The 16,956-nt window shown below is 36.7% G+C and overlaps 1 protein-coding gene across 2 annotated transcripts; it reads right to left on the bottom strand.

Annotated features, from left to right (window-relative positions):
* Positions 1 to 227: 227 nt before the first annotated feature.
* Positions 228 to 16,275, bottom strand: neil3 (nei-like DNA glycosylase 3). Of its 2 annotated transcripts, none has more exons than XM_028460025.1 (10): positions 16,085 to 16,275; positions 15,881 to 15,990; positions 14,158 to 14,292; positions 11,403 to 11,616; positions 11,002 to 11,076; positions 9,098 to 9,264; positions 5,622 to 5,785; positions 2,727 to 3,132; positions 604 to 784; positions 228 to 473 (listed from the first exon to the last, which is right to left on the bottom strand). In XM_028460025.1, the coding sequence occupies exons 1-10, from the start codon at positions 16,178 to 16,180 to the stop codon at positions 291 to 293; spliced, it is 1,731 nt and encodes a 576-aa protein (XP_028315826.1). In that variant the 5' UTR covers positions 16,181 to 16,275; the 3' UTR covers positions 228 to 290. The 2 variants fall into 2 exon arrangements, with proteins under 2 accessions (XP_028315826.1, XP_028315827.1); XM_028460026.1 differs by having other exon boundaries at positions 14,158 to 15,464; positions 16,085 to 16,108.
* Positions 16,276 to 16,956: the final 681 nt, after the last annotated feature.

The raw sequence follows: 16,956 nt of genomic DNA on the forward strand, positions 1-16,956 counted from the left end.
AAACACATAATAAATCATTGAGATTTTATCACAATATGTAATATGTTAATATTATATTATTATATATTACCAATTATGTTAGAAAGGTTTGCTAATCGTGGAAAGAAAAAAGTTTTCTGAATAATAAATAAAACCTTGACATATTTCAAATAAGGAGACAAAATAAACTTGCTGGAATTGTGTCTGTTCAGCATATTTTGAGCATGGCTAATGATGTGAGCAGACCACAGAGTTAAATTCCTTTATTTAAATATATGCACATGATTTCTATGAAATGTGTGAGTGAAACATCAGCAGCCAGGGAGAAATGAAGCTGCTGCAGCGTTGTCGGCCCACTGGAAAAAGTCACACTGTTTAGCCTTTTGATAACTGCAGGTGTAGAAAGTGCGGCCGTTGTTTGGTCCCAGTTTGAGAACCGTCCTCATTAAGCAGCGTTTCCCATGGTGACAAAAAGGAAAGTGCGAGTCTGCCCACTGCAACAGAACAACAAAGCGCAGTTATTAACGCTTCCTGTGACCATTACAAATGATGGGTCGGGATGAGTTTACAACAGTTCCAGTAAAACTTTTCTGATTGTGCAGAAAGTGAATGAACTGCTTTAACCTCAAAGAAGTTGCACTTGGTCTCTGTGGGACGTGAGCAGGTGTAAAAGTGTCGTCCTTTGTTCTCTCCGTCCTTACGGACGACTCTGAGGACCCCCGGATGACTGTGGGTCGCACAGCGAGGAGCAGAGGGACCGGAGGAGGCGGAGCCTGGGATGATCTTTGCTTCTGTTTCACAGCCACTGACGAAGGACAAGAGAATCATTAAAGCTCATGCTTTACGTAAGGCTAACATTACGCTGTCATTAGCATGAATACTGTGTCATTAAGTGTCGATGTGCTTCAATCGACTGATTTGACTGGTTGCTTTAGGGTTACAATCAAATATAATTGTAATTGCTCAATTGGAAATTAATTACAATAATGACGTAATTAGGGAGCCGTGCCCACGGGACCTGGTGATGATGCTAGGAACCCTAATTACGTCATTATTGCTGTTGTAATTATAATTTAATTGTAATTGAGTTCAGGTAATTTAATTACAATTTAATTAAACACAAACCTGAGGAACCACGTTACAGTTTTATGTCCTACGCATACGTACTTAACAATTATTTTACCATTAAAAAAATAAACATAAATCTAGGGGTATACAGACGGAAAAACGCCCACAACAGAAATATTAGTGCTAATATTTTCATAGATTAGGAATTTTAACAAAGTAACCATGAGATGAAAAACTAATTAGATGATGAATAATATATTATAGTGTATTTTAACAGCTGTCAGAGTAGAGAACCTGAACATTGGCAGCCAATCCACTGACAGTCAGCTAGTTTAGTGTATACAGTATATGTATATATTCTGTTTTTGTTTTTTATTGCTTTTATAGATTTTGTATATTTGTATCTGTATATATTCTACTGTTATTGTGCAATTTCTTGTCTTGCAACATGTTTTCCCCTCTTTCTATCTGTACTGTGTACGGGACCATGTGTATATATACAGTATATACACTAGGGGTGTGTATTGCCTGGCATCTGGCGATACGATTCATATCCCGATATTAAAATATAAGGCGATTATTTTTATATATGACTTAAGAAACAACTAATCTGTAAATGTGTACACCTTCATGAGAACATTATGTATGAAATATATTTTATTGGCATATTTTACACTCAAAATATTGGCTTTAACATGTCATGTGCCAACGACTTCAAATAAAAAAACAACATACAATCTGCCTGTGGCTTTTAAACCAACTTTGACTTTAGTGCAACTTAACTGAGGTATATGTCTAGAACAACAAATAAATGCAGAAACTTAGTACTTTCTTTTTAGATTTTATTGAAAAAACACAAGATGGTCAACGTGTCCAGGTTTCAGTGAAACTTCTTTGTGTAGTTACAATGTCTCCTGTAGTGGAAAAGACTTTCCTGGTTAAATAAAGGAAAAAGAAAACATTTAAATAAATAAAAAATAATCGATATGGATGTGACGTAATATCGCAATATATCGCCAAATCAATTTTTTTCAACACCCCTAACATACATATATTCCTATTTATCTGATTCTGAAACTATCTTAATCTTAAATTAACACGTGTCAAAACTGACCCGCTACGTTACGTTTTATGATTTTTTTGTTTTTATATATTAAAGGCTCAGTAATTGTGATTAATTGCAATTGAACATTAGTAATTGAGAGTGTAAATGCAATTGACTTTCAGGGGATAAAAATAATAAATGTAATTTTAATTGGAAAAAATGTCGGTCACTGTAATCATAATTGAACATGGATAATTGATTAATTGTCACTGAAAAATGTAATTGACCCCAACCCTGGTCATCGTAATCATAATTGAATTGTAATTGAGCCCAACCCTGCTGGTGGACTCTCATCCCCCTAAGTGATGTTATTTTTCCCAGCCACTGGTGCACACCTGTCCCAGAGGGTTCTATTAGTAGAGTATGTTGTATGTAAGAAAAACGCAGCAAACACAACCTGACTGTGAAGGCCTGGCATCCCGCTGTGGCGTTTACTCAGTCACAATATTTGAGAATGTTGCATTAATAAAACCTCACAGCCAGGTGCTTTTATTATTATTTATTTTCATTCAGCTTATCCCCTCAAAGTTGCAGAAAAGTTCTGTTATTATAAGTTTGCAGGAAATCCACTCACCGTGAGTCGGGGGCTCCTTCTCCAGCGTCGTTACTGTGAGGGAGGCTGTGATCAATTCTCATTTTCTTGGCTGGGCGACTGTTGGAGGCCTTGTTGGAGAGCTCCACACTTTGCTTGTGCCAGCCACCAGAGGCGTAATTGGAGCTCGCCGTCGTCCCTTGGCCGGCGTGTTCGTATGAGCCTCGCTCTGCCACCGAGGGATTCCGATGAATGACGGCCGAGGACGTCGAGCAGTTTGGAGGCTTTCGCTTCTTGCTTAAGTCGGAAAAAACAAGCGTTGAAGTCCCGAACGCAGACCTCCAGTTGACTTTCAGCTCCTCCTGTGGTTTCCTGAAGGCCGTGCAGGGATATTTAATCAAGCTGAAGGTGGAGGGTTCGGCCTCGGCACTAATGCCGTCTTCACAGACTGGGAAAGGAGCCAAAGTAGAAAAAAAAAAAAGTTCATTGTACTTTATTCTCATGCACTGGCTGCTCTCGCAAAATGCTACGCTAGTTGCTGTCACTTTTTAAAGTTGGTTAGCCTGGCTATAAAACGCAGTCGTCAGCGGGTCTCCTGCTGATGTGTGTGTTTAAATGAAATGTCAACCCATTTGTGATACAGACACACATTTTTGGAAAAGTCAAGAGTGACCCTGGCTGTAGAAATCAAGGTTTTAGAAAAAGTATGAGGTGTGAGGATGCCAGGGTTGTTAAAAGATAAAACTGTGATGTAGAGCAGGTGACTAAACCTCTGGAATCTTAGCAAGCAAGAAAAATAGATCTATACGTCAAAAGAACTCTAAATAGTCAATGATGAGAACAAGGAAGTGTTTCCCTAATAATCCAGCCATTTTTAGAGCCACAGATTTTCCGTGATAACAGAAAACAAAAGAGGAAAAAACAGAATTCACACACTAAAATCTTTATTTAAAATCGGACCCAACACAACAGAAACGTCTCACATGCATGTTTTCTGGACAATAACAGACATTTACAATAAATAATGATAAATCAGTGATTGACTGAATGTGATGTATTGTTTTTTTGGAACTGTGACATATTTCTAGAAGTTTAAAATTCAACTTATGTGTTTGGATAAAGAAAAAAATTGTCACTGTAGAATCGCAATACTTGCATTTTAAATCAAATCTGCACCCAAGAATCGGGACAAAAGGGTATCGTCCTAGCCCTACACACTACTATTATTCTATAGTAGCAAATATATTAGCAATATTTGGTAATCCTGAAAAAAGTTTCAGGATGGAAAGAAAGTTGTCTGAATAAATGAAACCTTACATATTATTTCAAGTAATATTGTTTTGCTAAACTCCTTTAAAGACTCTCAGGATGTGTTAAAAAGATGTTTATAAAAACCACCATCAGGATAGTTTAAACCTGCATTGGTTCCATAGAGATAAATGTAGCTTTAATCTCTTTAATCAACATGTTCATTATTAAAACTAATGTATTCCTGATAAAATGTTCCTCTCCAAGAACACTCCCATACCAGTGGTTAATTGGTTACATAGGGCTGGGCGATATGAACCAAAACTCATATTTCAATATTTTTTCTCAAAATACTTTAAGATATAAATGTCGATCATTTTATTTCAAATAAAGTCTGACCAGAAAGACAATTCTAGGTTAAATTTGCTGATGCAAAATGTTGATTAATAAACAGTTGATTAGGTTGATTAATTCAGGACATCTTGATCTGGGACGTCAAGCTTCTTTTGGTCGTAAATGTTCAATGTTAAATATTCAAAGGTGGCCATATTGGATTTTCCAATATGGCGATGCCAGTCAAGGTTACTGTCAAAAAGGCATCATATTTAGAATCTCTGAGGTCCAAAACTTTAGAAATGTGTTTTTCATTTTTATTATTTGACTTTTGATTGGCTAATAACAGAAAAACATGTTTTTGGGTTGCTGCCAATTTTGAATTTGCATAATTCTTCCCCTTCCCCACATATATATATATATATATTAGAGATGTCCCGATCTGATATCGGATATCGGTCCGATATTAGCCTGAAAATGAATATTGGATTCAAATTTCCAGATTTTCCGATTCTTTTTTTTTTCAGTTCATTTTTTATTTATTTTATTCAACTATAGAATACTGTAGATATTATGTTCTAGATTAAAACATATGGAACCAATTGGTTAATAATAAAGGGGTCAGTTTTTCTCATACCTACTGTTGCTGACTATTGTTCTCTGTTTGAGTAACAATACTTGATCAAACCTTTTCTAACATTCCACACTACAAAATAAGTAATTATTATTTTTTTATTAAAGAAAAAAGAAAAAAAGAAAAAAGTAAAAAAAAAGAAAAAACAAGTATGTATGTTTCATGCTGATATTGGATCAATATCGGTATTGGCCGATACGCAAGGCTGCAATATCGGTATCATATCGGAAATGGAAAAGTCGTATCGGGACATCGCTAACACACATATATATATATATAGGCCATACTGTAATTTTCCATATCTTGAATCTTGATATATCACCCAGCCCTACAATCACATCAATAAGAAAGTGAGTTATTGATGTGCCCAGCACTTTAAAAAAAAATACATACAGGCAACTTATTGTAACTTTTTAAACTCCACTACTAAGCCGTCGTGTTTGTTCAGAAAGTGTGAGAATAAAATGACCAGCTGAGTCAGACAAACTTGCTCAATTAAAGTGTATGTGCTGCAGTGCACCGACACAGGAAGTTAGGCTGCAGGTGCATTGATGTTTTGTTCAGGTTCAGAATAAAAGCGGTGTGTACGGTAAACCTCCTCCTACCATCGTTTAGTCCAGGAGCAAAGATGCAGCTTTTCTTTCTTACATGATGTCTTGTTAACAGAGACGTTTGCTGGCCTCATTACAGGCGAGGACGGTGAGAAGGAACATTTGGCTCACCCTCAGCTTTTGGAGTCAGACACGCATCGCAGGCTTTGGCTGGTGGTGGGTTGATGAGCGTGCAGAGCTGACAGGCCCAGTCTTCCTCTTCCTTCCTGGCTGTATTATTATGGCTCCTCTCATTGGAGATCCAAGCCATCAGGCTGTTCCTGACAGGCAGCACTCTGGGAAAAGAGATGAAGTAATAGAGCTGGGCAATATATCGTGGTTCAAGATATATCGAGTTTTCTATTTTGGCGAAATAGAAAATGACAATACCACCTATATCGAGATATACTGTATCTATATTTAATATTAGTATTTATTATTATTCATAGAGCACAGTCACTGTACTTTACAGTTTGTTTGTTTCATATTCCTGATACATACATTTATATATATATTATTTTGTATTAAAATACATGAAAAGCTCAGTTAAATGGATCACTGAGCGTATCCTTCCCCGAAAAAAGCCACACTACAGAACTCACACACACGTGCTGTCCCTTAGAGGAGAAAAAGCCAAAAGTGGCACATATCGTGCAGCTGTTTGTTAATAAATGTGCCTGTGTGGCATTTTTTTAATCAGCAAATTTAACCCAGAATTGTCTTTCTGGTAAGACCTTATTAAGTTTAAAATCTAGTGATTAATATCGTATATCGCCATTTTGAGAAAAAATATTGAGATATGAGTTTTGGTCCATATTGCCCAGCCCTAGGAATTAAAAACACTAAATTAAACAAACAACATATTAGGTTAGAATCTCAAGTGTAACAAAATGTTAAGTTTGTTCAATGTAATAAAAAAAAATAGAATAAAAAAATTGGACCAGCTTTGGAGCCTTTTTGTAACAAAATTCAAGAAATAATGTTTCATTAAACTTAACAACAATTTTATGCACAACTCTAACATCACATTGCACTCTTTAAAATAGTCTACTCTCCCCTACACCTTTAATTTTCCTACCCTGACTCCCTCTTCCCTGTTCCCTTCCCCCTCACTTAGGTGTAACACTGTCCTCTCTTTTTATATTCTCCCTTTAATAGAGTGTTTCTTACCATTCCTTAGGGAGGGCTGGTGATGGTCACAATTATGCAATAAAATACATTTTATTTATGTAATTGCAATAATAATAAAACATGCATTGCTGTCGCGAGAAGATTGCACGACATATAGTGTTGAGAAAAAACAAAAACAACACTTTTAGGAGCTGTTAGAGGTTGTTCAAATAATACTATACAATTAACAAATACTACAAAGATAGTAGGGGTGTGCATCACCATCAATCAATACGATATGCATGTCACAATACGATACATCCTAATACTAAACAATATGATTTGATTTTTAACAAACAATATACGAATAGTTTGGAGTGCAAAAGAAAAGCTTTAAACAAGAATAATAATAAATACTATAAAATGCACCTAAAACTGAAACTATTTGAAAACAATTGCATCGTATAGAGAAAAGTTAAGAATATTAGGATTCAACTACAGGTTTTAGGCCAGAAATAGCAGTTTTTCAACATTTTCTGTCTTGAGGGTCTGCTGGATTAATTAATGAATACAAACTAATTAGGTACTTATGTCAATCAACTCATAGGGGCGTGTCAACACGTGCAACACGAGCGCCCTCCCCACCTAAAAAAAACCCCTAAAACTCCAGTTTTCTCGACTCCTGCGCACTTCCACGTTAAGTCAAGGGAGTTTTATCAAATCAACTTATTGCTGAGAGTCACACAGGGTGCGTGCGCCGACACTCACGGGGAAACAAGCGTGCCCAGCTGGCGTGACCTACGTGTGTGTGTCCGAAACTGGTCCGACCGTCTGGTTCTGTCAGGCTTGGGTCTGGTATAATATTCATCCTATGTGAGGGAAACAAGGAAGGAAAAGTATAGACTGACATCTGAATGACGGATCCATGTTTTTCATCCCAGCCCACAGCTGAAGTAGAGAGGGGGCGGGGCTTATGGTTAACACACCAGGCTGCGCCCAGAGTATGTCAACATGTTGCTTTTTCTGAATAAAAACCAGTATAAAAAAGCAGCGCTGCAGGTCGGTCGCTCAACATCTCTCACACTCATCAGTCTAGTTTACTGAGTCACCTGAAGCTGCAGAACCACTGAAGTGTTGCTTGTTTGTTATTAAAGTTGATAACAGGAGTTTCTGAGAAATCAATGTTTATGTATGATTCTTTTGAAATGCAAAAAAATACCTAACTAGTCTTTTACTATGGTCTACTGCCGGTGGTCATTCATATACATTAATGTATATAAGTCCCTCCTACGTCATAGTGCCTAGCCAATAGGCTTCGACTTCCTGGAGCGAGGACTATCAATCAAAGTGAATGCCCATGCTGCGTAAGCTGTGCACGGAAACAAGGCTGCACATCTCAAACAACCGTACAATTAGACACTTTCAAATAAGTATCACTCGGAGCAGCAGAGCGTCATAGAGGAGCACTTTGAAACTCCAAAGTTACCCATTTTACGACTGCCAACGTATGAAGTTTCTACTAAAAAACAAAATAAAAGTCCGGGTACAAAGCTTGTGGATAAACAGCAGGATTTACCTCAGAGCTGCTTTAAAAAGGATTCCGAATGAACCAGGATTTGGAGACATTTCTCATGGACAGGTGATAAACATGTTTTAATCAAAAGTTATGGCACTCTTAACAATAAATGTGTAGTTTTTGTCGTTATGTGACTTTGTAATGTTTTGCAATGCGCGTGGACAAACGTTGAGGCGGAGCTTCTGGTAGATTGGCAGAGGCAGGGGAGGAAATAGAGTTGTTGGGGGCGGGACATTGAGACGTCAAAAACTCCGAATAGCAGCTTTAAGGCAGCTTAACGGAGCCTAATTCATGGGTTCACCCCCTGATGGTTTGCTGACTACTGGAGCAGAGAAAGTGCCTGGTGTGATATGCAGCAAAATCGCATTTTAAATATAAAAATTGCAGACGGTTAGCTTAATTTAATCGTGGCGGCCAAAATCGTGATCACGATTAAAATTTGATTAATTGTGCAGCCTGGCAATGCACACCCCTACACACATTATTATTATTATTATTGCTGTGATTGTTGACATTAGCGCTCCGACAAGAAGCTGTAAAGTGTTTAACGAGAAGGCAAATGCTGTGGTTTTCATCAAACTTCTCCCAGATTGCTCCATCAGCTGCGTGACGCATCGTAAAGGCTTTAGACTCCAACCCCTCACAAAGCTCTGCTCAAACACAAGCCAGGAGGTGTTGAGCTCATGGCCTGTCTGGCAAACACCACCTGATACCAACATTAATCCCTCCATAACACTTCCCACTCCCTGCCAAGTCCATCTGCCAGCAAACATGGCCTCCTCCAAATTTGAATATATCATTTAAAAGCTCTTGGATCTAAAGCAAAAACATGGTTTCAATGATGAGACCATCCATTTATTAAAAGCTAACAAAACTTTTAAATCACAAAATCAGCTTCCAAAAAGTCCACAGGCGTTCCTACCTAATGTCGACCCTTCTGGGATCGCTTCTCTGACAGCTCTCGCAGAAGTAAGTCATCCTGCCGTTGTCTCCAAGACGACAGACGGTGATGACATGAGAGCACTGGCCACACTGGGGACGCTTGTAGACTTTGTAATGTTTGTGGAGCGGTGAGCCAGATTTACGACACTAATGGACATGAAAAAAAGCAACAGGGAAATGACAAACGATGAGGGTAAATAGAACAAAAAAACATTTTTCTCTCCTTAGCTTTAATGAATGGAAAGGAGTATTTACAGTGTTTCCCCTATAGTTGATTTGGCAACGGACACCCCCGCCCAGCCAACAGGATCCCACCCAGAAATTCAATTTGTAGATTTAAAAATATATATAATTCTATTCAATCTTTATTTTATTTAAAGGTCCAGTATTATGCTATTTTTCACCCATCTCCAATTGTTCTAAAAACCCCAACGACAGTATTTGAGGTTTATTTTCTCAAACTCGCTTGTTTTCCTTAGTTTTAGCCTCTGAAAAGTCAGTTTCAGACCACTCCTAGACCACTACTTCATGCAAATGCATGTGTAGATGTAAGCACACGCTGCTTCAAGAGCAGAAGAGTAAACCATTAACAGTCCCTTCTAGGGGTGGGACGATACACTCAGCTCACGAGACGAGACACGATATTGGGTTCACGAGAACGAGAGGAGACGGGATTTTAAGAAAAGTACAATGACAAGATATATGACTGGTTTTTTTAACCGAGTTGCACATGCATTTTGAAATGTTTTATTATACATGCATGATGTAAGCATGAGCTTTTTTATAAACATCTTCTTCCACAAATAAAAAAAAAACTAAAATTTATAAAAGTATAAATAAAAGTAAAAAGTAAATAAAATATTTCTTCCTTTTTTTCCAGGTGCAAACAATATTATGTGCAAAACCAAATCACAGTTCTACTTTGTCAATACAGAGTGCAAATAGTGCAAACAGAGCCTGAAAAAAGTATGTCATTATTAACAACATGCTGCAACTTTTAACTGTTCATATACTTCTACTTCCACAAATTGAAGCTAGAACTAAAATTTGGCAGGCTATTCCATTTAAGACGATGGTCCATTGTTTTGTCCAACCGCTGCATCTCATTGGATCACAAAGACGTCATTTCATCCCATAAAGGTGATACGAGGCGATATAACAGCTGATAAAAATTAAACTGATTGTGAGCGCTCGCGCTGCGCTTCGAATTATCTTTAAACTGAACATAAAGATATTAACCTGTTTTACCTGTGAGGCAGTTTGAGAGGGAGGAGCTCACATTCTTATGTAGGGTAGGAGGAGCCAGGATTGTCAGAAGAAGGAGTTTGAGAAAACTCGCCCGTTTGGAATAACAAGGGAGGGAGGAAAAAGAACTTTTTCAACTTTCACACAGAGATCCTCTGATCTTCACTGTACTTGATCCATGTTATAAAGATCATTACTTGGATGGGATTAAAGCAGCGTGCACAAGGAATGATGGACGCCACAGAGCAGGAGAGTAAAGCTCACAGAGTTCTTTATCAAGAACTTAAATACACTTTGTGTTCTAATGAACATATTGGATTTGACTCTCTTTAAGCAGCTCAGTCAGATATAGGCCTGTACAATATTATTTGTATGAATTATGTATGAATGGGGACAGGCTAAACATTTTTTTATTTTATTTTATATTGTGCATTGTTGGAATGTCAGCGCAAAATATATATTTACCTGTACATATATATTTTCATTGATTTATTATTTGAAGCATTAATATTAATTTATACAATTACAATGCTTTAAATTTAGTGAGGTTAGTACAAATTCATAGCCATAAATGCATCAGTACTAATCATTTGCATAATAATTTATTTAAAGGAATGGTTCTTACGACGTAAATCTCACCTTGTAAAATAAAAGAGTGAAATCCCGAGTCATCTTCACTAAGTGGTGGATCTGCTCGTGGGTCAGCTGCCCAACCTGAAACCACAACCCACATGAGCTCCCATAGTTCCCAGTAAGTCATGAACTGATTATTTAAAAAGAAATGTAGAAGGCTCAGTCTGCAAAACCCTAAAAATATATATATATAAAAGTTAAGCAAAATGATGGATGATATATCATTACATTATAACTAAGACAGAAACACTCACTTCTGTGTTACATTGCTTATTTTTCTGGATTTCTTTCCCCAAAAGCAACAACACAAAAAAAGGAAAAGCTTCACTTTTTAGGTGAGACTTATCGCCACATTCATTTTCTGTTTTATTCCTCAGCTGAACACAATCCATCATCTTTTCTCCTACCTTCACGGCTGGATAGAGGCCCGAGTCAAACAGGGCTTCGTTTTTAATGATGTTGCCAACTCCTGGCATGATGGTTTGGTCCAGGAGAACGTCGCACAGCATCCTGCTCCTCTGGCTCCGCAACGCCTCTTCAGAGCGACTGAAGCTGAACTTGGAGGAACAAACGTCCAAAGCCTCTGTGGCTCTCAGCCTCTGCTCACACTCCTCCGTCACCCTGCCCACGGCAAGTTTAGTAGCGATAAACCATCTTTAGTAAATATGTAAAACACTTTCCCTGCAAGTGTGCCTTGAGGTTGTCGAGTGCTATCATAATGGTACACAGAGCAAAAATGTTACTTTGACAAATTCCTGCTTCAGTTTGTTAGTTATTCCATTTTACAACAAATGGGAAAGTTCACAGAGTGGAAAGAAATATGCTTCTGCTTCCAAACTTAATATTGGAAGGTTTCATTGATTCAGAAAACGTTTTTTAGGAAATCTACTTTGATCACCTGACATGTTTCGACTGCCAACTGTCAGTCTTCCTCAGAGGCATCTACTGACTGCTTTGATGTATCCTTACGAGTAGAGGTCGACCGATATATCGGGCCGATATGTGGACTTTTTTTCAAGAAGGAAGGGTTAGAAACACTTTATTATAGGGAGGATATAAAAAGAGAAGGCAGTGTTATGCCTAAGTGAGGGGGAAGGGAACAGGGAGGAGAGACACAAGGTAGGAAATGAAAAGGGTGGGGGAAGAGTTGATTTTTTTTAAGTGAGAGTGAGATGTGAAGTTGTAGTTGTGTATGTGAAGCTTAGGTAAAATGATAATGGCTGTGAACAGAGGGAAGGAGTGAGTGGTTATACCTAAAACAGGTATTTAGTTTAAACCGACTATTTGCACATTGTTGTTGTGCTTTACGGCTACTTACCCGTCCTGTATTTTTTGTTTTACTTGGTTGTGTATGAGTATATTTAAAGTTCAGTAAATGTTGAGAAATCTATTTGGTGTATTTAATTTAACCTCTAATATATACATTTATATCATATGAATGTTTCAATTGTCTTTCACAATCAATGTGCTTTAAAAAAAAAAGTATATCAGCTTCCAAAATAGGATTCAGATACCGGCCATCGGCTGAATTCTTTTTTTTTTTTTTTTTTAAATCGGTATCTGCAGCCTTTGAAAAGCCCATATCAGTCGACCTCTACTTACGAGTTATTTTCAAAGGAATGCATCAAAGCATCTACTGAGCGGACCCTATAGTTAAAGACACTCTTTTTCTCTACTGCGTATGATTGAGAGGGAGATTTCTGGTCATGTTGGTGTTGACGTAATGTGTTTGTTGATGATTTTAAATGTTTTCACTGCACATTTTAATGTTCTTATTGATTTTTAAGCTGTTTAATGTTTTGATCATTCAAAGAGAACTCTCAGGCTGCTTTGATGCTTTCTTGAGAAAATAACTTGTAAGGATACATCATATAGCGATCAGTAGATGCCTCTGAGGGCGCACGGTGACTTAGTGGTTAGCATGTCCGCCTCACAGCAAGAAGGTCCTGGGTTCAAGCCCTGGGGTGGACTTGGGTCCTTTCTGTGTGGAGTTTGCATGTTCTCCCCGTGCTGCGTGGGTTTCCTCCGGCTTCCTCCCACAATCCAAAAACATGACTGTAAGGTTGATTGGAGTCTCTAAATTGCCCATAGGAGTGAATGAGAGAGTGAATGGTTGTCTGTGTCTGTGTTGCCCTGTGATGGACTGGCGCCCTGTCCAGGGTGTACCCCCCACAGCGCCCTATGAGAGCCGGAAATTGGCACCGGCAGACCCCCGCGACCCTGTTAAAACGGGAATAAGCGGGTATGAAAATGGATGGATGGATGGATAGATGCCTCTGAGAAAGACTGACAGTTGGCCATCAAAACATGTCAGGTGTTCAAAGTAAACATTCTAGGTTTTTCTTTTCTAGATAAGGTTATGATGAGACATGAAAATGAAACCATTCTGGATTTTTTTCTAGATAAGGGAAAGGCTATAGTAAAACAATAAAAAACAACATTTTTTTCCTTCTTTCTTTTCCAGCTAAGGCATAAAAACAGAACATTCTGGCTTTTTTTCTAGGTTTACTTGGGCCTACTCGAGAACAAAAAATCCAGAATGTTCTTTTAATGTTTTACTATAGCCTTACCCTTATCTAGAAAAGAAAAAATCCAGGATGTTACATTTGTGTGCCTTACTATAGCTTTATCTAGAAAAGAAAAATCCAGAATGTTACATTTGTATGCCTTATTATAGCTTTATCTAGAAAAGAAAATCCAGAATGTTACATCTGTATGCCTTACCATAGCTTTATCTAGAAAAGAAAAATCCAGAATGTTACATTTTAGGCTATAGTACAACATACAAATGGAACAATTCTGAATTTTTTTTCCCCTCTCTGTGAACTTTTCAATTTGTTATGTAATCGCATAACCAACAAACTGAAAATGCCTCTGAGGAAGACTGACAGTTGGCAGTCAAGTAAATAAGTCAGTACATTTCCTGAAAACCTTAACATATTATTTCAAAAAAGAAGACAATGAATTTGCTGGAATTATTTGGTACCAAACATTGCACTAGGACCAGGAAGGTAAAACAATCAATACAAATTTCAAAGTCCAAAAGCTCAAAAACAGAGTCAGAAGTCTTGAGATACATGACTAGGACTCCGTAAATAAGACCACAGCATTGGAACCTCTGTCACCTTCCTCTATCTGAGCAGTTAAAGTGACTTGTTTAACCTCATTTCCACGGCACTATCGAAGAAGCACACGATGTCGTTGGTGAGGTGAATTTCCAGCACCGCTGCAGAGCTGCTTCTTTCCTTCCTCTCAGCAGGGTTTATACGCATCGATCCATTCATCCCAAAGTGGATTCTAAGAGTGGAGTAAAGAAAAGAAAGAAGCAAGACGATGACATATGTACTTCATTCTTTTTACAGAACTACTAGCGTATCCCAAACGGCCTGCAGTTCAAATCTCCAAGAAATATGTTTTTTTTTATTGACAGGGTTCTCTTGATTTATTTATTTTTCAGTATTTCTTATGTTTAGGGTTAAAATGTATGTAACCCATGTGTTGATCAAGTCTTTTCTAACCATTCACGTTACAAAATAAGCAATAAAAGTATATATGATTAATATTGGTGCTGATATATGGAATGGGATCGATATTGGCCAATATGCAAAGGCTGAATATGAGAAATAGTTTTATTGGGACACGCCTACTAATAGCTACTATAATACAGTAAACTGGCATTTATTAAACTACATTCCAATGGGCTGACAATGCATTATTAATTATATTATTATGCCAAATAAAGTATATTGTACAACATGTGTTTTTTGTTTGTTTTGTTTCCTCCCCCCACTTATTTACATTTCTGTCAATCAAGTAAAAAAGTAATAGTAATTTCATTTTAGGACTAGGCAATATATCGAGATTGAAGATATATAAAGTTTTCACAGTATCGATGTGAATCATGATACCTATGAATCAATTTTTAACTGCCTTACGATTAATCGTTACATCCCTATCGACAAGTATTAATAAAGTGCTTAAAGTCTTGAGTTCTCTGCATAGAAATTAATGGTATATCCTGTCCTTTCACACTAACTAGCTTTAACTCAAAATGTGTCAGTGATTGGATCAATGAGCTATGATGATGACTATTTTATTTATTATTATAATAATAATAATAATAATAATACATAATAAAACCACAAGTGGTTACCTAATGGTTAAGGAAGTAGGCTTGTAGTCGAAAGGTCACCGGTTCTAATCCCTTTGGGATGTTGAGCAAGTCCCTTAACCCTAAACTGCTCCCTGGGTACTACACCATAGCTATTAAGACGTACGTGTAAATTATTATTAAATATATTATTGTTATTATCATAGTTGCAGAAGCTGCTTTAGTTCTCATGTAATCCTGGTTTAGGCATTAAAATAGTCCCCATTAAAAACAAAAACAAAAAGTTGACAGCGATCTCTAAGTTATCATAACCACAAACAATCATCCACAATGTTTTGTTCCTCTGACGCAGCAGCACCTTCAAAAATACAAAAGGAGTTTGGTTATACACTACATTATATTTTCGTGGAAATATTTGCGATGAATAACCTGCATATAAACTATATCATGACTATAGATATGACTTTTATTCTGATATAAGCGATGTAGCAAAACAATGAAAGTGACAGTGATCTGAACAGGAGCACTGTCCTCGTGACTCTTTGAGGTAATGCAGACAACAAATGTAGATACTTTCACATGATTCAAGTTACTTAACGTGAGTTATTTGCTTCATAAAGTCATGTCCTCGGTCTCACCTCACAGAATAGGACATTGTAATGCATTACATCTTGTAAACACGGTACTAAATGTGATAATCTGACAGCTAACAGTGTGTCATAGCAACATGAGCTAAAAGCAGCAGTAGCTAACTGTTAGCTGCTAACAGTTTACCTCAATGCTGTTGGTCCAAAGTACATAAAAAGCTCTTTTCCCAGGGTTTCCACCCCAGTGTACGGACATCCATAAAGAGAGCGAAAGGCGTGGGGCTCGGTCTTCTTTCTCTGTAAAGACGTGTCCGACATTTGTAGTAAATAGTTAGTAACTACTAGTTACAAGCGATGGATTTAACCCTGGTGAATAAACAGCATCATTTACCGTCAAACTGCCTCTCATTTCCTTCACTTTCTGCCCTTTTTGGACTCTTGAGCGGATTTTCTCACCGTTTAAAGTGCAGCCCGGGCCTTCAACCATGTTCACAACGACAAAGAGGAGACGAAAATACCCGGAAAAACAGTAAAATACTCGGTGCTGGTGTGAGTTTTTATCCGCTGGACGTCTATGGTTCCCGCCACCAGCGTGTTTGATTTTTTTAACGCATGCGCACATTATTATTATTATTATTATTATTATTATTATTATTATTATTATTATTATTATTATTATTATTATTATTATTATTAATAATAATAAATTGATAATAATAAAATATAATAAAACGTTTAGACACATTTGGGTTCGATTAAATGTGTTTGTGTGATTGATGGATTTCACACATGCACACATTACCCGACTCATTATTATTATTATTATTATTATTATTATTATTATTATTATTATTATTATTATTATTATTATTATTATACATTGATAATAATAAAATATAATAATACTTATGACAAATGTGGCTGACATTATATGTGTTTGTTTGATTGATTTCACGCATGCACACATTACATGCACTTACTCAATAATTTATTATAAGAATAATAATAGTAATAATAATAATTATTATTATTATTATTATTATTATTATTATTATTAATAAATTGCTAATAATAAAATATAATAAAACGTTTAGACACATTTGGGTTCTATTAAACGTGTTTGTGTGATTGATGGATTTCACATATGCACACATTACCCGACTCATTAATTATTATTATTATTATTATTATTATTATTATTATTATTATTATTATTATTATTATTATTATTATTATACATTGATAATAATAAAATATAATAAT

The sequence above is a fragment of the Gouania willdenowi genome, chromosome 10 (genome assembly GCF_900634775.1).
Source record: "Gouania willdenowi chromosome 10, fGouWil2.1, whole genome shotgun sequence".
NCBI classification, from domain to species: Eukaryota; Metazoa; Chordata; class Actinopteri; order Blenniiformes; family Gobiesocidae; genus Gouania; species Gouania willdenowi.

Bases quoted from the DNA above. Each gene is read 5' to 3' on its own strand.
- neil3 (XM_028460025.1), bottom strand. From the start codon at position 16,180: ATGGTTGAAGGCCCGGGCTGCACTTTAAACGGTGAGAAAATCCGCTCA. The intron at 11,617-14,157 runs GTTAAACAAGTC...TGCCGTGGGCAG, and splicing joins GATAGTGCCGTGGAAATGAG to GGTGACGGAGGAGTGTGAGC. The intron at 5,786-9,097 runs GTAGGAACGCCT...CTCTTTTCCCAG, and splicing joins CCCAGAAGGGTCGACATTAG to AGTGCTGCCTGTCAGGAACA.